The 24,248-nt window shown below is 37.6% G+C and overlaps 1 protein-coding gene across 1 annotated transcript; it reads right to left on the bottom strand.

Moving 5' to 3' along the window:
• Positions 1-3,300: 3,300 nt before the first annotated feature.
• chrnb1l (cholinergic receptor, nicotinic, beta 1 (muscle) like) lies at positions 3,301-21,810 on the bottom strand. Its single transcript, XM_082159879.1, has 11 exons — positions 21,251-21,810; positions 19,903-20,036; positions 19,555-19,599; positions 18,432-18,541; positions 18,015-18,123; positions 16,743-16,890; positions 16,362-16,547; positions 14,969-15,192; positions 14,697-14,875; positions 4,400-4,541; positions 3,301-4,178 (listed from the first exon to the last, which is right to left on the bottom strand). The coding sequence occupies exons 1-11, from the start codon at positions 21,300-21,302 to the stop codon at positions 4,038-4,040; spliced, it is 1,470 nt and encodes a 489-aa protein (XP_082016005.1). The 5' UTR covers positions 21,303-21,810; the 3' UTR covers positions 3,301-4,037.
• Between the last annotated feature and the right edge of the window lie 2,438 nt (positions 21,811-24,248).

The raw sequence follows: 24,248 nt of genomic DNA, 5'->3' as shown, positions 1-24,248 counted from the left end.
TTGTTTTCTCTAGAACATATTCTCCAATCAAGAGAAGTGTCTCTAATATGGAAGCCCGTTTCCGTCACATAGGAAAGTCATAATTATGACAAAAAAGTCATACAAAGCAAAAGTTGTGAGAAAATCCATCAAAATCGTGAAAAAAAAGTCGAAGTTATGGCATCCAAGACAGCAACATACTGTCGGCCGGATACGGGCCACATCTGGTACATTAAAAAATGTGTAGGCTACCAGATGTGGGCCGGATCTGGGCTGACACTATACGATGCTGTCTGGGATAAAAAGTCAATTATTATTTACCGAAACAAGTTGTTGTTTTTTTACATGGCGGAAATAGACCTTTCTCAGCAGCACTAGGCCTATATTTCACTTTTACCAGGAAGTGCAGGAATGAAAGCAAGGCTGTGAGAGCTCTCGGATTTCATCAAAATAATCTTAATTTGTGTTCCGAAGATGAACGGTCTTACGGATTTGGAACGACATGAGGGAGAGTAATTAATGACAGATAGTTCAATTTGGGTGAACTAAAACAACATCAACATTATTATTATTATAGCAATAGATATTTTAGCTAAATATATATGTATTAATAGTATTAATGTTTTAAATTACATTGATAGATTCCATAAACCTTTCTTTTTTTCTTTTACTTATTGGTGCCTATAAGTATTATTTTAATTTAATACTGTGAAGCTGCTTTGATACAATCTGTATTGTGAAAAGCGCTATACAAATAAACTTAACTTGACTTGACTATAAAAAAAACTTCACGTGTAGGCCTAATATTTAAACTCCCCCTGTAAGTCAATCATTTTATTACGTATTTAAACTTTTTTTCCTTGAAAAAAATGTCTTAATGCATTAAAATAGCTTGAATGTAACTCTACACCCTTGCCTCATTTAGTTCTATGAATATGCAAATGAGCCCCGCCTCCACTCACTCACTCAGCTCAGAGATCCACTCGTTGGCGATCACACGTTGATCTGATTGGTTACAAGATAGTTTGTGACGTCAGAAACACCAGCGATTTCAAACCGTTTTTGAGACTGTCTTTGGTTCACTGATATTTTAAGGAGAAAATACTCAGCAATGGCGTCGACTTATGAATTTGCACATGATTTGTCTTAAAGCATATTAAAAACACCACATAGACATATAAACAACATTAAAAGCTGGATTTTCACCACAGGGGGACTTTAATACAGTTGCTATTGCCTAATCAGTCTCTGAACCCCCAACTTAGATCTGTAAGTCCCTTTCATGAGGCACGTTTGTCACGTCTAAACACTTCATCAGGTGACCTCTGCACTTCCAGTGAAAGGCCTGGAACACTGTCAACTATTGTGTGCAGGACAAAGTTGGCGTCAATGTTACAATATTCTCACCAAAGTAAAGAGGAAATACCTTTAACCAGAGAGAAAATAGGGCTGAAGCAATAATGCTGTTGGAAGAGGAAATGGTTTTCACTCCAGAAAATGTCTGTGTAACACCCTGACATATATGAAGTTTTGCGTTTGATGGTTGTGTGAAGGTTTCTAAAGGTAACTATAAGACTTAAAGTAGGGCTATGCAACGATTAATCACATCCAAAACAAAAGTTTGTGTTTCCATAATATATATGTGTGTGTACGGTGTATAATTATTCAGTATATATAAATACACACACATGTACTGTATACATTTAAGAAAAATGTGTGATTTATATATAAAATATTTATATATAACATACGTATATACATGCAAACATTTCTTAAATATAGCCTATACATGCATATGTGTGTGTATACAGTATATATATATACAAAATAATTATACACACACATATTATGTGTAAAAAAAACTTTTATTTTGGATGCGATTAATCGTTGCACAGCCCTACTTTAAAGGGATAGTCAGCAATTTGTAATCATAATTCTGATGTGTAGGAGAAGGGGAATAAGAGTTGGAAGATAGGAGAAGGGTCAGATTTGCTTCAGTAACATCTTGAAACTAGCACACACTCCCCCGGTCACCCCTGGAAACGTGATTTATCTGTCACCCTATTGGCCAGTTCGTGAGCACTGGGCCAAATAGCCTTGACACACAAAAGAAACTTTAACGCTTTTCCAAAGTTCTAGTTCCAGTAAACAGAAAACACTCAGTAAAGGGGGAGCAGACAGTGCTAAATCAGCCCGAAGAACAACAGAAACCCCTTCATGGCTCCTCTTCTGACTGGCTCCAGGGCTTTTTTGTGTGTGAAGATTATAGACAGTGAAAAAAGCCGAGATTAAACTGGTGTAAGCCGCCTTAGACGCCCACTGAACCGTTAGCAATAAAACACACAGGCCTCTGGTTTCTCCTCAGAAGCAGTGACTCCACTAATGAGCTTTCCTTATTTCATTATTTCTTACCTCTTTCTTTTACTTCTTATGCAACTAGGCGACTTTACATGAATGTAGGTAGAGTCCAAACTGATGTAATCTAGGAATTCAATGGTGTTTAAATAAATAAAACTGAAAATAACAAACTACTTTCACAAAGGCTTTTTAACCCTTGATGCATGAATTAATAGTAAATAGTATGTTTCTTTTTTGCTTCAAAACATGTATAATGCCCATTTTGAATGTTTTTGAAAGAAGTATGTTATGCTCACCAAGGCTGAATTTATCTGATAAAAAATACAGTAAAAACAGGGAAATATTAATACAATTTAAAACAGCAGTTTTCTATATGTAAATATATTTTAAAATGTCATTTATTCCTGTGGTCAAAGCTGAATTTTCATTAGTCAGTGTCACATGATCTTCAGAAATCATTTTAAAATGCCGATGCTCAAGAAACATTTGTGATTATTATCAGCTGGAAACAGCTGTGCTGCTTAATGTGATGCATTTTATTAGGATTCTTGAACAAACAAATAAATGACAACAACCAATGAAATAAAAAAAGACAATTTACATGCTCTCTCTGTTTTATGAACACTGGATCAAGAAAAAAAAGAAAGAAAAGAAAATAGGTTGTTCAGACTACGCCATGAATAAAAAAAAATAAAATAAAAAAAAAGTTATTCTTAAAGGTATATTAAATATAATGACCTAAATACATGAATGTAACAAGAGCACAAAATTATTGATTATAAGCGTCGTGGATGAATTGAAATAATTTGACATTAACAAAATATATTGTCATGGAAACATTTATATTTATATATATATTTATATATATATATACAGTATATGTATATATTACTAACAAATGGAAACATTAATTTAGGAAGAAAGAAAGAAAGAAAGAAAGAAAGAAAGAAAGAAAGAAAGAAAGAAAGAAAGAAAGAAAGAAAGAAAGAAAGAAAGAAAGAAAGAAAGGTGGAAAGGAGGAAAAGGAAGGATGGAAGGACAGAAAGGAAGGAAGGAAGGAAGAAAAAAGAAAAGGACAGATGGATGGAAAGAACCGGAAGGAAAGGAAGTTGGAAAGAACCGGAAGGAAATGAAGTTAGAAAGAAAGAAATGACAGACGGAAGGAAAGGACAGATGGATGGAATGAAATGGAAGGAAACAAAGGATGGACGGAAAGAAACAGAAGGAAAGGAAGAAAGAAAAAGAAAGAAAGGAAAGGGAGGAAAGAAGGAAGGATAGACAGACGGAAGGAAAAGCTGGATGGATGGAAAGAAACGGAAGGAAAGAAAAGAAGGAAGGAAAGAAGAAAGGAAAGAAAAAGGAAAGGGAGGAAAGAAGGAAAGATGGACAGACGGAACACGGAACGAAGGAAAAGCTGGATGGACGGTAAGAAACGGAAGGAAAAGATGGACAGAAGGAAGGAAGGAAGGAAAGAAAGAAAGGGAGGAAGGAAGAAAGAAAGAAAGAAAGAAAGAAAGAAAGAAAGAAAGAAAGGAAGGAAGAAATAAAGACAGACAGAGAGAGAGAGAGAGAGAGAGAGAGAGAGAGAGAGAGAGAGAGAGAGAGAGAGAGAGAGAGAGAGAGAGAGGATTCTCTGGCGCCCCCTTGAGTCCCTGTGTTGTGTGTTCAGTGTGTCTGCTGTGTAATAATCAGGGATGTTCTCATGGAAAAGGCTGGTCAGGAGTGTAGTTGAAACTGGCATCCAGAAACATGGCCAGTGTTCCCAGTGAAGTGATGATGACAAAGAGCCAGAAGAAGAGCCGATCCAAAACCACAGCGATGTACTGCCAGTCATCTGTCATCTACACACACAACGGGACATGTTTATCTCTCTGACACACCAGGATGTGCTGGCAGTTTATGAATAATCATGAGGATCAGGGACAGACCAAGAGGATGAGCCTCAGATAAAGGTTTCTTTGTGTTTCTGTGAGTATGTGTGGAAAAGAGAGATGGAAGGTGTGTGTGTGTGTGTGTGTGTGTGTGTGTGTGTGTGTGTGTGTGTGTGTGTTTATAGACTTACAGTATCATCCACATCCTGTTTCTTCAATTGTTCAGACATGTAATTGATGGCAGCGATTGCAGATTTGAGATTCGGGGGCAGAATCAGACAATAGTTGTCACTGTTTGAGAACCTCTGCAACTTCACAGTGCTCTCATTATGACTAAAACACACACACACACACACATAAAGAATAATTAACCCTAAACAAAAGTTCACAAGTGTATTAACACAACACAAATTACTGTAAGTGGATTGTTAAAATATTTGACAATTATCATTAAAGTCTCCTTGTAGTCAATATTTTTATCTATTAAAACTCATCTTTGGTCACCAAAACAAGAAATTTAAACTTCATGCCTTAAAATATCTTGAATGTAACTCGACACCCTTGCCTCATTTAGTATACGCGGTTCTATGAATATGCAAATGAGCCCCACCTCCACTCACTCACTCAGCTCAGAGATCCACTCGTTGACGATCACACGTTGATCTGATTGGTTACAAGGTAGTTTGTGACGTCAGAAACACCAGCGATTTCAAACTGTGTTTTTGAGACTGTCTTTGGTTCACTGCAGTTTTAAGAAGAAAATACTCAGCAATGATGTCGACTTATGAATTTGCACATGGTTTGTCTTAAATCGTATTTAAAAAAACACAAAGACATATAAACATATATGTAAAAGCTGGATTTTCACCACAGGGGGACTTTAAAAGGTGCGTATAAATTGTGTTTTACTGCACACAATTGCCTTATTATGCCCTTTTACAGTCTTGATTTTGTTTTGGGTGTTTATGGTTGAATGTTCAACAAATGTTTCCTATATTCTCCATTGTTGCAGCTCCTCTCTTCCCAGTCTGTCAGTAATGCTCTGTTTAGTTCCTGTCTCTATGAAGCCCCTCCTTCTGAAAAGCACAGTGTGCTCTGATTGGTCGGCTAGAGCAGCGTGTTGTGATTGGTCAACTGCTTCGAGCGTGTTTGTGAAATGCCACGCCCCTTACCATAACCGCGAGTTTCAACACACTACTAACTAACTCAACCAGGCCACGCCCCCTTTATTCTGCGTATGCCTTGGGTGGGAATTATTTAAACGAGAAATATTGTGATTGTTATATTGCTTATAATTCTTAAGCTTGCACTAAGATTTCAGTTTGCTGTTAATTTAAGGAATCATCTGCAGGACAAGTCATGCACTAAATTTAATATTTTATGGTAATAAATGACTAAGAATGAGAAATAGTGCTTAGTGTGCATCACTAATATAGCGTTCTGCATGGCGTGTTGTACAGTAGCGCGAGAGCATTGCAGAGCTCAGGATTGTGTTGCTCTGTGCTATAGTGGGAATGAGTCTGTCATACAGTGCAGAATGAATGAGAGCTGTGCTGTGTCTGGGACTGACCTCTCCTCTCTCACATTCCCATTCTTTCAAGGGTGAGTTTTTTCCAACAGGGATTATAGAGAGAGCACCACAAGTCCGGCACATGACATGCACGGTCAATGAGATGCACACTGGTATAGACAGGAACTCATACAAGTGTTTGTTTCCACACACTGTATATGTGGTGTACGTGCTTTTGCTGTAAGCACACTAGTGCTAAGTAAGGCTGCACAATATATCGAAATATCGCAAAACCTAATGTATAATAACCTGAACCCCTAAACCCTGTGGTTTACACTGATGTTAAAATAACACTTCTTATGCTACAGTAAAACACTGATGTTCACTTTCAGAAGTTGTAGGGATGTTTTCGTGTCACAAAAAGAATGTGAAACACGTATGTTGGTTATATAATTATAAATATATTTTAAAGATGATTTAAGTTTACTTTACACACTTTTTTAAGCATTATCGTATCGCATATCGAATATCGCATTATTTAATGAGTTATCGCATATCGCATTTTTCTTCAATATCGTGCAGCCCTACACCTAATTATACAAAGACACGTCCTGACATGATTACATACACAGACCTTTACACAAACAAACATTTCACATAAATTCAACACAGATTCAAATTCCACTCCACTGTTGCACTGAGAACTCTTCCATCTGTTTCTTCAGACAGTTAAATGAACACGGACACAAGTACCACCTTGATTACCAGAAACTATTAAAGTCCCCCTGTGCTGAAAATCAAGCTTTTAAATGTTGTTTATATGTGGTGTTTTTAATTTGCTTCAAGTCAAACCATGTGCAAATTCATAAATCAACACCATTGCTGAGTATTTTCTCATTAAAACTGCAGTGAACCAAAGACACTCTCAAAAACACGGTTTGAAATCGCTGGACGATTTGGTTTGAAACTACCTTGTAACCAATCAGATCAACGTGTGGGTGAACTTTAGCATATCATTAACTATGATCACTCTGAAGCAGGGAAGTCTCAAGAGAAGACAGGTTATCCCAGTATATTTTTCAGGTGATATTAAAAATCGGGTAGATTTAGCAATACAGCGGGTGAATTATCTATATGATGTACACTCACCTAAAGGATTATTAGGAACACCATACTAATACTGTGTTTGACCCCCTTTCGCCTTCAGAACTGCCTTAATTCTACGTGGCATTGATTCAACAAGGTGCTGAAAGCATTCTTTAGAAATGTTGGCCCATATTGATAGGATAGCAACTTGCAGTTGATGGAGATTTGTGGGATGCACATCCAGGGCACGAAGCTCCCGTTCCACCACATCCCAAAGATGCTCTATTGGGTTGAGATCTGGTGACTGTGGGGGCCATTTTAGTACAGTGAGCTCATTGTCATGTTCAAGAAACCAATTTGAAATGATTCAAGCTTTGTGACATGGTGCATTATCTTGCTGGAAGTAGCCATCAGAGGATGGGTACATGGTGGTCATAAAGGGATGGACATGGTCAGAAACAATGCTCAGGTAGGCCGTGGCATTTAAACGATGCCCAATTGGCACTAAGGGGCCTAAAGTGTGCCAAGAAAACATCCCCCACACCATTACACCACCACCACCAGCCTGCACAGTGGTAACAAGGCATGATGGATCCATGTTCTCATTCTGTTTACGCCAAATTCTGACTCTACCATCTGAATGTCTCAACAGAAATCGAGACTCATCAGACCAGGCAACATTTTTCCAGTCTTCAACTGTCCAATTTTGGTGAGCTCGTGCAAATTGTAGCCTCTTTTTCCTATTTGTAGTGGAGATGAGTGGTACCCGGTGGGGTCTTCTGCTGTTGTAGCCCATCCGCCTCAAGGTTGTGCGTGTTGTGCGTGTTGTGGCTTCACAAATGCTTTGCTGCATACCTCGGTTGTAACGAGTGGTTATTTCAGTCAAAGTTGCTCTTCTATCAGCTTGAATTAGTCGGCCCATTCTCCTCTGACCTCTAGCATCAACAAGGCATTTTCACCCACAGGACTGCCGCATACTGGATGTTTTTCCCTTTTTACACCATTCTTTGTAAACCCTAGAAATGGTTGTGCGTGAAAATCCCAGTAACTGAGCAGATTGTGAAATACTCAGACCGGCCCGTCTGGCACCAACAACCATGCCACGCTCAAAATTGCTTAAATCACCTTTCTTTCCCATTCTGACATTCAGTTTGGAGTTCAGGAGATTGTCTTGACCAGGACCACACCCCTAAATGCATTGAAGCAACTGCCATGTGATTGGTTGATTAGATAATTGCATTAATGAGAAATTGAACAGGTGTTCCTAATAATCCTTTAGGTGAGTGTATATTACGATATTATGATGAACTATAAGCCTTTCAAGGATGTGGATTATTAGAAGGCAGGCTACCATAGGCTTGAAGAGCGAAAGGAGAACTGAAAATATAAATATATGCCAATTCAAAATATGAACAAGTAGGCCTACTATAATAGTGAATAAATAACACTAAAATAACACTTTTAAGGACTCAGGAGGAGAAAACTCCCCAAAAAACGTTTTATTTACTCATGCTTTTTAGTATGGTTGAATTGGATCATCGAAAGTCAACAGCAAAGACATTGTTAATAAAGTGAGATTAAATACATAAAGTACAGGGTGGGACATTTATATGGATACACCGCAACAACATGGGAATGGCTGGTGACACCAAAGTCCCGTTTGTGGCACACCAGTACATGTGAGGGGGCAAACTCCTCAAGATGGGTGGTGACCATGACAAATACTAATGTGCCACAAACAGGACCTCAATATCACCAACCACTCCCATGCCACCACGGTGTATCCATATAAATGGCCCACCCTGTATATTTGGGTAGTTGACGTGACGTGGCTTTTTCACCGTCACAGAAGATAAAAAAATAATTTATTTCACATTTTCATCATTTAGAATACTGTAAATGGTTAAACATTTTCTTGTTTTACATGAATTTGTTGTTTTAATACCCACGTTATTTTTTTATTTTTTTTACAACATCTCAAAAAATCGTCCTATGGTGTGACGGTAGACAAAATTATTTCATAAATATTAACTTTTATAAATAAAGAAAATAATGTTTAAAAATCTTAATGAACACTCCTGGCATAATTGTGCAAGTGTCTATTTCACTAAGTGGCCATCACTTTTCCTATTCATACATTTCTAAAAGTGTAGGAATTTCATAAAGTTTGTCACAGGAAAAAAAAAGTCCTTTGGTGTGAAAGGAAATGTGACAGGAAATGTCCTTTGGTGTGACACTTTGGCCTGTCACACCATAGGACACAGATGTCACACAATAGGACAAGACCTCCTTAATAAGCTATTAAAACAAATAGATAAAGTTTGTTAACATAGTTTTCTTTTTTTTTTTTTTTTACCAGTTTTGATGATTTTAAATTCAATAATGACTTACAGTTGAATGTTTATTGCCGTTTTTTGGAGACTACATTATTGATAGATCTATAAGTATCAAAGTTACTTATGGTGTGCTATGTTTTGCACAGTTTATATTGTTGAAAAATAAAAAACAAATGTCCTCCTTTATAATTGTTACAATAAACACTATATATTCTGACTCTTTGTCCTATGGTGTGACGTTTTGTCCTATGGTGTGACAAACATAAAACAACAGAAAAATATACTTATTTTAAAGGGGTCATATAATGGTACATGCACTTTTACAAGTTGATTGCACTGAAATGTCTGTTGGCAGTGCCTGTACACAACCATCCTATCATGATTAAAATCCATCCAGTGGTTTTGTTTTAATCTCCTTATATGTTTGACCATCTATGAAATCAAGCCGTTCGATATTGTGACGTCATAAGATCGTACGCCCCTCCCGCGATTGTGATTGACAGCCGTGCTTCAACACAAGACCCGCCCTGAGCAAGCTGTGACAGCCGTCGTCATAGTAGTCCGCCATTGTTGATATGCTGGAGTAGAATGGCGTCTACACGATTGTGGTGTTCTGTTCTTAGATGTAATAAGGAACACAGCAGTCATTTGGATGTTCCTAAATCTGAGCCGTTATAGATGCAGTGGCTGAGTTTTGTTTTTGAAGCAATATGCCCAAAGGATTGACGCGGGGATTCCCTCACGGGGATTCCCCACGATCGTCCATGCTTTCATGTTTACGCGAATCATTTCACACCAGACAGCTTTACAAACGAGAAAAAACGGATCGGTACCAACGTGTTACTGCTGAACCTCCAGAAGATGTGAGTGTAATGTTTTATTAACCTTTATATTAGTATTTATATTAATCTTTGCGAAATTTGCAAACCTTGCTGCAGGCTTCATGATGAATGCATCTAAGGTTTACACTCAGGGTACATTACAGCATGTTTTCTATGTACGACGTTCTCAATATAATTCATAATCCCACGTTTATAATGAACAACGCGTGGTTATTGTGTTACAAACGGTGTACGCACAGAACAGAGGGGCGGGGTGAGCAAAGCTCATTATCATTTAAAGACACATGCACTTAAACGGCGTGCTGAAAACAGAGCTGTTTTTGACCAGGTAAAATTAGTGTTTTCTTACAATACTAATGAGAATTTTTAATTAAAGTATATTACAAACTTTTAATTTAGACCCTAAAGAATCATATTAGCTTGTACAAAAATGGCATTATATGACCCCTTTAAAATATCTTTTTAAAAAAGAGTCAAGTTTGGCATTAGGGGAGTTACAATAATATCTCCTCTTAGATAGGTACAATTTCAAACAGTTTTGTAAGGTTGGCGAAAAAGTTTTATTGACATTCGTAGGGAAAAGTTTATCAAGTTCATCTATTCATGGTGAAAATGATTTTAATTAGTACTTTCATGTAAAATAAATATCACTTTAAGCAAATAATGTTTTAATAATGGGAACAATTCTGTCTCAAGTATTTTTTTATGTTATTTAATTAAATTTCTTAGTACTTTTTAAATGTCACACCATAGGACACATTTACAGTACTGTTGAGTGAAAACGTGAAAAAAAAAATATGTGAAGCCATTGACAAAATGAGTGACCAATACTATTTTCTGAAACTGCAGTTTTCATACTCCATTAAAATATCAATTTTTTCTTAAAAAGTTATGTTTTCCAAAAAAAGTACTTTTTCTTGGCCATTTGTCAACTACCCATTTGTTTTTAACAGGAAGCAATGAGAAATACATTTGCAACTCTGCTTGCAAAATATCACAATACAAATCAACATTTTCAAAAGCAGTTAACCTCCTAAAAGTGTGTAATGTTGCTGTTTGAGCATAAACAACATCTGCAAAGTTACGATGCCCAACGTTCAAAGCAAAGGGGGATATTTTCTTTGTTTTAAAAAGAAATCACTTTTTAAGGACAACAAACGCCTGGTAGGAACTACACGACATTCCTCCCGAGTTAGTGACATCACTAACCCTAAAATGTACATAAACCCCGCCCCCAGATTTATAGATTATCATGACAGAATATGCTAATCAATGACTAGAAGATAACTACACATAAGCTACATAAATTCATCAACTAACCATACAGAAATGTCCTGTTGCTTCTACATGTTGTCACGTCTTCTTGAGTCTCTCCATCATTGTCTGACGGTTTGAACATAAAAGGCTAAACGTTTTTGAAATTTCAAGTGCATGTCTGTGTGAGGTAAAAGGACACAAGCTGTTGAAGCTCTGCCCCCTGTGCCGGGAGCAGCAGCTCATTTGCATTTAAAGGGACCGACACAAAAATGGTGCATTTTTGCTCACCCTCAAAAAGTGACAACTTTAAAATGCTATATAAAAATATCTGTGGCGTATTTTGAGATAAAACTTCACATACACACTCTGGGGACATCAGATATTTATTTTACATCTTGTGTAAAGGGCATTATACCACCCCTTTAAATCGCTAGTGGCAAAACGACATAGCAAGAAATTTGGGTAATTTAGGCCTTTGGGTTGCTCCAAATTTTGGATAACCAGTACCACCCGCTAAAAACAATGGACTGTCACTTATGAACAAATAAACCCAAACCCCCCAAAAAACAAAAAAACAATTAACTTTCCTTGAAATCACTTTTCTAATCCGGTAGCCCTCAAGACCGGCGGCATTTCTTGAAGGACGTGTGAGCTTAGCACGATAATAAAGCTGTAGCAGAGACCACCTGTTAGACTGGCTAAAGAGAGGGCACCACATTATAACAGCGAGACGAGCCTTTCTCAAACAGATGAGGAGGGGAATAGACAGTTTGTTATGTCTATTACAGACAGATGGAGACCCTTTCTCTTCTGCACGCTCTACACGTTTACAGAGAAAACCCATCCATCTGTCTATCCTCCCATTCATCCATTTATGTGCATCCTCGACCCTCGGCCTCCCCTGCTGTTCTTGTGTGCATTTCACTCTAATGCCTCAGCTCAACAAGAGCTTAGGTTCTGGCGACTCTAGAGGGGTGACTGGGCTTAACTGGACTGAGATCAAATGCCCTTGTATTGAGGGGACGAACAGCCAGACCAGAGACTTTCATCATCCGTCCGCCCTGATCCGCGTTTATGAGTTGCTTAAAAACCAGCAGATTATGGCACAAGCACATTATACTCTTGTTATTGATTTGGCATCTAAGTGTGTTTTTGTGTAAGTGAGTGTTCATGCACTGTGAACATGAACTGTGTCTAACAAGAGTGTGCAATGGGTATATATAGTCTATGATACTATCGTAATTGTTGTTTTAACGATGTGCAATCAGATATTATCGAGTATGACACTCACTTTGCAAACACCAAACACAAACACCCAAGACAGTGCATACACTGCATGATGTAGCCTTTTACTCCATAAAAATGTGTATCGAGTAGTCTTTTAGGCTATATTTATCATATAGTTAAGCAATCACACAAAGAGTGCCATTCCCCCTCCCCCCAAAATATCGATATTGCGATATTGATTTTATACAACAGTTAAATAAACAAGCAGTTGATATTAAGTGACTTACATTTTAGGCACAATAGTTTTGCCCTATTTCACCGACAAAAATAGCTCCATTTGAACAAATCAGTTGAGTGAATGATTCAATGACTGACTCAATAAGAAAGTCAAATGCTTTGTTCCTGGAATGATCAGCCGTTTCAACAAATCGGTTTAATTAATGACTCGATTCGCTCATTAACAGTGACTTTCCGCCGCATAATAAATTATATAGAGGCAACATTTAATTAGGTAAGAAAAATGGCCCTTATAAAGGTAAAAATGCAGATAAAAGGTCAAAAACGATTTAAACTTATTTGAATTTTTTTATTTCTGTCACTGTTGCGAACTAACCACAGCAGCACAGAATATGAAGAATATCAAAAACTTTAGGAGTCAGCTGTTAATGGCAGACCTAAACCTGACAAGGTACAAACACAAACACACTCAGCAAAATATCGAGATATCATTTTTTTGTCAATATCAGCTTTCAAGTAAGTGTGACACTTAGATTAGAGAAGTTACTGACCGGTAGTTCATATGGCAACGTGTGTAGTTAAAGCACACATTATACGGTCTGTCAGTAGTATTTTATAAATACTAATGCATAATTTCCATATTTTAGTTCAGTTAAAAAGGGCCAATTATAGGATCACTTTCATGCTCTAAAATGTCTATGACAAGTTATACAAGTCAAAAGTAAAAAAGTTAAATTCTCTCATCATTTGGTAATGAAATTGCATAGCAAGCGCAAAGACACATTGCAAATGCTAGAGCAAGATGCAGATAATTTCCACAATGTTGGTTTATGTTCCTGCTGTGCTTCTGTTCTTGTTGTGGCTGTGAAGTTGTTTGCCTTCCAAATTGATCCAGTGCAATACGTGAGAGGCAATCAGATATCAGAGGCACTTGTTTCATTGATTGTCTCTCGTCCAGTCTTAAACAGTCTTAACAACAGCTAATATTTCTGACATTTTCGAGATGGTAAGTGGGAGACCGGCTTCACTCACAAGCTGCTGGCGGAGATTTAAACATTCAAGCTATAAGATCTTTTCCCACTGCTTTATGCCTCATGAGTAACATTCCTCCAATGACCTGTATTCCACATTTAACTCTTTCCCCGCCATTGACGGAATTTTCCGGCTTTCCGAGTTTTCACTGTTATACGGTAGGGGACGCTATTAGGCATCTTCTGAAAGAGTACTGAATCTCCAGATCAAAACACAGGCAAAAAGGAGCAGAAACAAGAGATAAAAGCATTGCTAATGCACATTGTAATCTTTGAAAAAGCAAAACTCGATTTGATCAACTTTTGTTCAAAATGTTGCTGTTTGTTTTTAATGAAACTTACCCACATTCAAGTGTTGATAAAAAAAGAATGCATGAAGCTAGAATAAAACTTTTTTCGTTGTTGTTTAAAAGCAGAAGCTCTGTTTTTCCTTTGATATTTTGCATGTTCAGATATTCATACAACAAAATATTCTGGGGACAACCTGTCACAACCTGATTAATATGCTTTAAGACAAATCATGTGTAAATTCATAAGTCGACACCATTGCTGAGTATTTTCTCTTTAAAACTGCAGTGAAACTAAGACAGTCTCAAACACACGGTTTGAAATCGCTGGTGTTTCTGACGTCACAAACTACCTTGTAACCAATCAGGTCAACATGTGATCGTCAACGATTGGATCTCTGAGCTGAGTGAGTGAGTGGAGGCGGGGCTCATTTGCATATTCATAGAACTAAATGAGGCAAGGGTGTAGAGTTACATTCAAGCTATTTTAAGGCATGAAGACTGTTTTTTTCAATGAAAAAACTTCAAATATGAGTTTAAAGCGATAAAATCATTGACTACTGGGGGACTTCAAAAGTTTTAGATTGTAGATTGTAACAGATTGTTACATACAGAAGCAGCTTATTTTCTGTCTGCAAAACCAGCCTGGTTTGAACTAAAATGTTGAACACTGACCTTCCTCTCCATGGCATTACCAGCTCTGGATTGATCTTTCGGATGAAATATTCACCTCCAGGTCTGAGGCCTTGGTCCAAACAACCCAGTGGGACATTTTCTTTTGTCTCGTCCTCCACCGGTTCCTCAGTTTGGGGCCTGAGCACACCCAAGTAACGAGGCAGCAAGTTGATGAACACCTGCAGAATGTTAGATGACAGGATATGCTTTCAGTTTTAAGTAACTGGATGGAATAATGTAAAGAAGCTGCTCTTTAAATCAAGATGCGTCACCTTTCGCACCCATACGGGCATGTGGTGTGTGCTGGGAGTCCTGTGGTGGAGGTTCAGGACCACCACGCTTAGGATGACTGAGAACGTCACCAGGATCATGGTGAACATCACGTATTTCACGATGATAGGAATGCCAAGTGATGTTTCTGGGACTTTGTCAGCCAACAACAGCATGAAAACAGTGAGAGCAATGAGGACTGAGATGGATAGAGTCATCTTCTCACCTGAGGGAGAGGCCAGAAATCACGTCTTATACTGTATATACGGGCATATCTTAGGCCATTAAGCCTCTGTATAGGGCTGAGGTCTTCAATCCTGCTCCTGGAGAGCCACTGTCCTGCAAAGTTTAGTTCCAACCCTAATCAAACACACCTGAATCAGCTCATCAAGCTCTTCAGAATCGCTTGAGTATTCAAAGGCAGGTGTGCTGAAGCAGGTTGGAACTAAACTCTGCAGGACAGTGGCTCTCCAGGAGCAGGAATGAAGACCTCTGGTATAGGGAAACGCACAAAATATTATTTAATGCATGGAGGCAAATTTAAAAATTAGGCAGACACAAGACAAAAAGGGGTTTTTCTGTTAACTAAAATTATAAAAAACATTTCTGTTAGTTGAAATAAAGGTGAAATAAAGTAAACATTAGATGAAAAACTAAACAAAAATGAGAAATGTTGCCTTGGCAATAAACTAAAATTATCAACCAGAAATAAATAAAAGCTAAAAATAAATCTAAAACTGAAACTGAAATAAAAATACAAATAAATGAAATTACAAAAAAATTAAACCAAAATCAACATGGAAACTAAAAATATAAAAATAAAAGGTAATTCAAAATATTAATACAATTATAATAAAACTAAAATAACACTGGAAAATATATATTTTTTGTCATCCACATTTTGTATACACCTTATACTTTTTGAGTCTTGTAAAAAACTACCATTCAAAGGCTTGGGGTAAGTTTTTTTTTTTTTAAAGACATCAATACTTTTATAATTAGTAAAGACATTTATAATGCTCCAAAATAATTATACTTCAAATAACTGCCATTCACTTGAACTTTCTATTCATCAAAGAATCCTTAAAAGAAAAGTATCAACAGTTTTCAGAAAAATATGAAGCAGCACAACTATTTTTAACATTGATGAAATGTTTCTTGAGGATCAAATCATCGTATTAATATGATTTCTGAAGGATCATGTGACACTGAAGACTGGAGTAATGATGCTGAAAATTCAGCTTTGATCTCAGGAATAAATTACATTGCAGCTTTGGTGAGAAAACATTAAATAAAACGGTCCAACTTTTGAATGGTAGTGTTTTTTAAATAGTCAGCGTGCTTCATAAAACATAAAACAGTCATCGTATTGATTTTCTAATTAGAGATGGGCACCTGCGCCAGGTGGCAGGTAGAAGACAAATATGGCCAGCACACTGGTGAGGATGCAGGGCACGATGATGTTGATGATGTAGAACAGAGGCTTCCTCTCGATGATCAGGTAGAAGGTGATGTCTTCATACAGGTCCTCCTGGACGATCTTCCTGCTGGGCTTGTGACAAATCTGCCACTCGCCGTTCTCTTAGGGAAGAGAGAGGACTAGTGAGAGAGAAAGAGATAGAAGGAAGGAGAGAGTGTGCCATGTGCAGAGTTGCTACATTGCTTGGCAACCGTAAACTATTATTATAAATGAACATATTTACTGAACACTGACATTCTTGCGTCATTTATGCTGTTGGACAGGAAGTTGTCACATTTAAGAGGAAGTACACTAACCAGTGAAGGCATTCTCATCAATAACTATCTCATGGAGCTCGTTGCCATCTTCATCTAGACCGTACTGAAGGTCCACTTCTGAGGAGTCATACGTGTAGGAACGAAACACCATTGTGCAGTTCTGCCAGTCGAATGGAAAGTATGCAACCTATAGAGCACAACTTTAAACTACTGTGAAATGAACGAGCGAGTACAATACAATAATAACAATTAAAGCTACAGTAGGGCAATGTTTTGTTATACTGGTCGAAACTCTTTTCACATCCTGAAAGCATTCAATAGTAGAAGTGGTCTAAATATTAAAAACTGTACATATATCTTCTGTGGAAGTCTCAGGTCCAAAACATTTTCGTCCAATCATTGCATTCGGAATGAGGATAGATAGGATGTCAACATATTTATTTCTATACCTCTGCGCACCTGCTCTCACAGACATCAGAGTGTTTTATGAGGCTATCCAGAGCTGTAGACAGACGTCAGTCACTGAGCGCCACAAACAAACAGCAGAAACCTTTTACAGTTCCTCCTGAGCCAAAACAACGAGCTTATACTGCGTTCACGCCATAACTATCGTAGTTAAAAGAGATTCTACCCAGATTTATACCTTTCAATGGCAACACTATCAACGCCGAAAGGAATCTGTAGGAGTCAGGTGTTACAATTAGAGCTCTGTAAGTTGTTTACGTTCAATATTATTGTAATGTTTTGAGACATGAGGTCATTTAAAGTGTCAAAACACGTATGTCCGGTTTCCAGAGGGCGACAGGTTCTGCCACACTTCTGACTTTTTTTCTCACAACTGCGAGTTTACATCTCGCTATTCAGAATTGCGTGATATAAAGTCACAATTGCGAGTTATAAAGCCAGAATGGAATAAAGTCCAATTCTAAGGAAAAAAAGACTGAATTTTTATGTTTATATCTCGCAATTCTAACTTTATTACATGCAATTGCTAGATCTAAAGTTAGAATCGCGTGATATAAATTTGCGACTTTTTAATTCTGTGGCGGAAACAAGCTTCCTTAGGCTGGGATCTTCTGCTTTCAAAGCTAGCTTGCTATTACTAGCCTCTGAAACTGCACACCCTAGCTTTAGCCATTTCAATCCGTGATATGCCAACAGTCAATGTTCAAGGTTCAGTACAAGTTTCTAAACAACTTAACTAACAATAGTTTCTTTGATTCTGTCAAAAACGTATGACATTCGTTCATTCAATGGAACTGATCCCAGAACATTCCTCTAATGTGTGAACACTAAGACGTTTACATGTACCTCTATGGAGCAGGAGCTGCGATAGATGGCGGGCGGATACCAGGAGACGGTCCCATCACTCCTCACCAGCACGTTCACATACAGAGCCACGTCAAACTGACCATCATTACTGTTAAACACAGGGAGAACATCGCACAGTCCATGTGCCCTCAGCAGTTTAGATGCTTTAGTGTCATTTAAACCAAATACCTATTTAAATGTGGCTTCTTAAGATTTAGCAAGTTTCCTAAACAATTATTAGATTGCACTGCAAAAATGTATTCTTGTCAAGTATAAATATCTAAACAGTGTATCTTGAATATAGATGTATTTTGTTGGTAGATTTGTTTTTTCCATTCATATTAACAAAGAAATAAATTGTGGCTGGTGTCCTGTTATAAATGTTGTCAGTGTGGCATTATATGAGGATGTTCTCACTTGTTGATTAGGTAGATGTCTGGACGCCACACTTTTATGGGAGGAATTCGCACAACGTCAATACTGTCGTAGTCCTCAGGATTCCAGGATAACCTGTAGTCGATCCATTCCTGGAAAACAGAGAGAGATGCATTCATGCAAACTGCTTATATACTGTATGCACACTACCATTCAAAAGTCTCTTATTCTCATTAAGGCTGCATTTATTTGACCAAAAATACAGGAAAAACTGTAATATTGTGAAATATTATTACAATTTAAAAGGGCTGTTTTCCTGTGAGATAATATATAATAAAATGTAATTTATTCCTGTGATCAAAGCTGTATTTTCAGCATCATTACTCCAGTCTTCAGAGTCACATGATCCTTCAGAAATCATTCTAATATGATGATTTGCTGCTCAAGAAACATTTATGATTATCATCAATGTTGAAAACAGTTGTTGTGAAAACCGTGATACAACCATAAGCACTGAAAGTTCAAACGAACAGCATTTATTTGAAATATATTTATTTTAAAACAATGTAAAAGTTACTGTAACTTTTGACTTAATGCATCCTTGCTGAATATTAATTTCGGTTCGTTTTTCTCAAATCTTACTGACTCCAAACTTTTGAACGGTAGTGTATATTAAGTTTAATGGTATGTCCAATGAGGATATCTCATTTATACATGAGGATATTCCCTTGTCCCTTAAATTTTGACAGATAATTTGGGAACAAATTTATCCCCAAACCTTATCCTTTTAGCTAAGCAAACATTCTCTCTCTCTCTCTCTCTCTCTCTCTCTTTCACACACACACACACACACACACACACACACACACACACACACACACACACACACACACACACACACACACACACACACACACACACACACACACACACACACACACACACACACACACACACACACACACACACACACACACACAGCATCATTATACCGAGCACCACGAGCACACTTATTTGCTCTACAACAGAAGAAAGCACATGAGACAGTTTAAAAAAAAGGGAATTTAAATCCAGGAATTACTTGCAGATATAAAAAGTGACAAGTCAATTTAGCCGTAAAATAACCAGCGGTTAGAAGGGATGAGATAAACGCTCTGCCACTCACCATATTCATGAACACGTTTGTTGTCATCTCTTCATTCTTCTCATTCTGCGAGAGAGGAGAGATAGAGACATTAGTGTGTGTCGAGTGTGTCATGCTGTCAGTCCTCCATATGAAAGCTAATGCTGCATGCATGACTGGAAAGCCGGAGCGCTAATGTTCCTCTAATGTCAGGGAAATGTTTCTGAACCAGTGGGTCAGAGGCAGCAAAATCACCGAACACAAACTGTGTGAGCGATGACAGAGAGAGAGAGAGAGAGAGAGAGATAAATGCTTTGGGAAAAAAAGAATGAATAAAGAGAGGATCAGATGTGTGTGTGTGTGTGTGTGTGTGTGTTATGTGTGTCATACCAAGCTGATGAGCTGTACTAAAGTCATTCCCACTCGGACCATCACTCGCTCATTCCAGGTCCGTGCCGGTCGCACCTTCAGGTTGTAATCCTGGAACAAATCCTCCAGTAGCCTCCGTTCAGCCTCAGACGCCCCTGGACACACACAAACACAGGCTTGTTTTATTTTAGCATGTAATTAACTCCTTTCCTCTCCTCTCCATGTTTCTTAATCAAAATAACCCCAGCACTGAACTCTCTTCAGTCATAAAAGGGTTTTCTAAGAGTGTGCCGACCCACTTCAGCATGCAGAGAGCCACTGGCCTCAGCGCCGCTTGCTTTGTCTTCTTATTACAAGGTCAAATGTGCAGTAGAAGTCACAGTACATCAAAGCACATAACTGACACACAATGGTGACATATACACCTGTTACTATCCTCAATGACGTCAATTCTGATAAACTCGACCACCTACTGGCACTGCAATGCAAAAATAATGTATCATTTTTTAAATATTTAATAATACATTTTAATATACATGAATGAGAAAGAAAACACACGTGTAACAGTCTAATGGATCTGTGCGTCAGGTCTTAAAGTGGTTCAAATTACGAGATCATTATTAATAATATTAAATCAATCAATCGATCGATCGATCGTTTACAAATATAACAACAACAATTATATAAAAAAAAAATATTCAGGTGTACACACATATGTTGTAAGTATATAAAATGTATTATCATACATACTTTTTAATAACAAATATTAAGAAGAATGCACTGTTATAAACACACACACACATATATACACACAGTACATATACATACATTCTGTAATTTTATACTGTTTAAAGTCTGTTAATGTTTTTGAAAGTAATTTATTCAGCTAGAAAGTGTTCCATTGATCAAAAGAGAAAGCAAATACATTTACATTTCAAATAAATGCTGTTGTTTTGACCTCTTTATCCATCAAAGAATCCCCCCCCCCCAAAAAAAAAATCAACATTGATAATAATCAGAAATGTTTCTCGAGCAGCAAATCATCATATTAGAATGATTTCTGAAGGATCATGTGACACTGAAGACTGGAGTAATGATGCTGAAAATACAGCTTTGATCACATGAATAAATTAAAAATGTAAATATATTAAAATAGAACACAGTTATTTTAAACTGTAATATTATTTCAAAATTTTACTGTTTTTACTGTATTTAATAAATGCAGCCCTGGTGAGGAAAAGAGACTTCTTTCAAAAAATTTTTTAAATAAACTCATGGACCCCAAACCTTTAAAGGGTCGTGTAATTGTTTCAACACAAATGCTCTTTTCCCATAACAAAAGGACACACAACTCCCCGATCTGTGTTACCTGTGAGAGTCAGAAGCCAGCAGCTCCACAGGACCCAAAGCAGAGTCTTCATTTTAAGCACAAGCTGTATATCCAGAGTTTGGTCCCTTCACCACTGCCTCCACGTACAAACACACCTCAACAAACTCGCTCAAACTCACATATCCCGCTCCACAGTCTCTGTGCTCTCACTAACCGACAGCCCGATGTGATTCTGGTCATTTCGATGCCGGCTGCAGGGCCGAACCTTTCTGACAAACCCCTGACATGGTCACCTGATCATTTTTCTCCTCCCTGCAACCTGACTTGTGAAATGCAGTATCCGTGATTGGTTGGGAGGCCAAAGAATTATGGGAGGGAGAAAAGAATGTGTTTGGAATCTGTGGCAGCCCTGATCAGGCACCTGTTGATTGTGTGTGTGTGTGTGTGTGTGTGTGTGTGGCAGAGGGGATATTTTTGTGGGAGAACAAAGGGAAGAGGTGGGCACGACTGTTCCTTTCCGTAGGGTGAGATAGGACATAATTGAACATACTCTCATACACACACATGTACTGTTACACTGCTCGCATTCTTGGTGGGGACTTCCCTTTCACACTTGTTCTCAATATAGCCCAATATGTAATTATACACTAACTCTAGTAAGTACCTTTTGCCATTTTTACAAGTTAATTAAAGTTTACAAGATGCCATTTTATGCCCTTTTACAAAGTCTTGATTTTGTTTTTGGGCTCTAATAGAAGAGGTTTTCATGCTTAAATGTTTAAAAACATCGTATTTTTTCCTATATTCTCCATTGTTGCAGCTCCTCTCTTCCCAGTCTGTCAGTAACGCTCTGTTTAGTTCTTGTCTCTATGAAGCCCCTCCTTCTGAAAAGCGCAGTGTGCTCTGATTGGTCGGATGTACCAGTGTGTTGTGATTGGTCAAGCGATTCGAGTGTGTTTGGGAAATGTCCCGCCTCTTACCATAATCGCCAGTTTCAACACTACTAACTAAATGCCGATTCGCGCGGGACTAATATTATCATAGGACCTCAGTGTTCGGCGAAATATGGTCGGTCATTTGCGGGGGAATTTTTACTTTACAAATCACAGACATGGCCGATTCGCACGGGATTAAGATCTCAGACAACCTCCGCAATTATTACGAATGACTAGAGGTCACCAGATAATACTAATCCAGTGCGAATAGGGCTTAACTCAACCAGGCCTCATCCCTTTATTCTGCGTATGCCTTGGGCGGGAATTATTTAAATGAGGAATATTGTGATGTGTTCGTTCCTGGAAGAAAACTCAAGACTACAATGGAGGCGTTTCAGGGAGTTCAGTGACACTGATATAGAGAACTCCCGCTGGAGGGACTTTGTGCATCGTAACTTTGCAGGCCTTTTTCATTCTCAAACAGCAACATTACACACTAAAGAAAGTTGAACATGTCAAAAAGAATAACCCTTTTGAGGGTAATTTTAGATTAATACATTTCAATTAATAGTATAAATTTCATCAAATTGAATTGATTAATCCTTACATATTATTCATATTTTATGACACAACTTAATGCAAAATGTTGTATAAATCTTAATGGAAGAAGGGAATGGACCATTTAGTTTGTGATTCATATTCATACATTTAAAAAAAAGTTTAAGATTTATACAAAATGTTCTATTAAGATCCATTCTTAATTTGAATAATATTTAAGGATTATTCAGTTCAATTTGATGGAATTTTACTATTAATTGAAATATGTAAATACTGTATGTGTAAAAAATGCAGTAACACACTTACAATGGAAGTGAATGGGGTTCAGTTCAGTTTTGGAGGGCACAGGGTCACACACACACACACACACACACACACACACACACACACACACACACACACACACACACACACACACACACACACACACACACACACACACACACACACACACACACACACACACACACGTCTGGTTCACTATCTTTGTGGGGACTCTCCATAGACTTAATGGTTTTTATACTGTACAAACTGTATATTCTATCTCCTTACACTAACCCTATCCCTAAACCTACCCATCACAGAAAACTATCTAAACATTGAGAAAATCGCCTCTAAAGTTGTCCATTTATGTTGGCGATTGTGCTGCATTCACTCACAAAAATAAATGTTTTATATATTTACAGTAGACAAGGAAATATTGTTGCGCTCAGATGAAGGCTAGTTATAAGTCCAGGTGCGTGAAAACCAATGAAATATTGAAGAGACTGTAGATGGTTCGCACTCTGAAAAAATAGACAAAGTCTTAAACAAAAAGAATCAATTATTTTAATAGAGCAAGGGCAGACTTTTCAGCCATCCAGCTATTCTCAATGCTCATAATCTATTTTCAGTAGGAAATTTACTAAATATCTTCATGGAACATGATCTTTACTTAATATCCTAATGATTTTTGGCATAAAAGAAAAATCAATAATTTTGACCCATATAATGTATTGTTGGCTGTTGCCACAAATATACCCGTGCAACTTATGACTGTCACATTTTAGTGATAACAATCATTGCAGCAACGGCTGTTTATTGATTTAGACCACAGTCAACATGCTTTAGACAACTGTTGTAAGCCAAACAGGCTGTAAATTAAACTCAGACAAGTGCAAAACAAGCCGCACAAACAATCTCCTCTGAAAATATTTCATTCAAAACATCCTTAAACCCAAATCTGCACAGAGTTAGTGCGGGCAGTGAAAGATCTGGCTTTATGCCAGAAGATTTATGAAAAAAACAAAACTTTCCCTGTATCTACTCCAGGGGTGTCACTCGGCTCATTTTAGGAGGGCTTCGTCTCATCCACGTATTCTAGTCTGCATTATTCAGTGTGTTCTTCTATCCAGTGCCAGCGTCAAAAGCAGAGAACAACGTGTCTGCATTTATTGATAGATTGTTATGATATCTGCATCTGTATAGTTCATTGTCATAAATGTAGTTTACATAATATGATGTGGGAGCAATTAAAGACCATTTCCAATCCACTTTAAATCTGG

Source organism: Leuciscus leuciscus, assembly GCF_965113295.1.
Source record: "Leuciscus leuciscus genome assembly, chromosome: 2".
In the NCBI taxonomy this organism is placed as follows: Eukaryota; Metazoa; Chordata; class Actinopteri; order Cypriniformes; family Leuciscidae; genus Leuciscus; species Leuciscus leuciscus.
The sequence above is the reverse complement of the archived record's forward strand: the minus strand, read 5'-3'. Positions and strand labels throughout refer to the sequence as shown.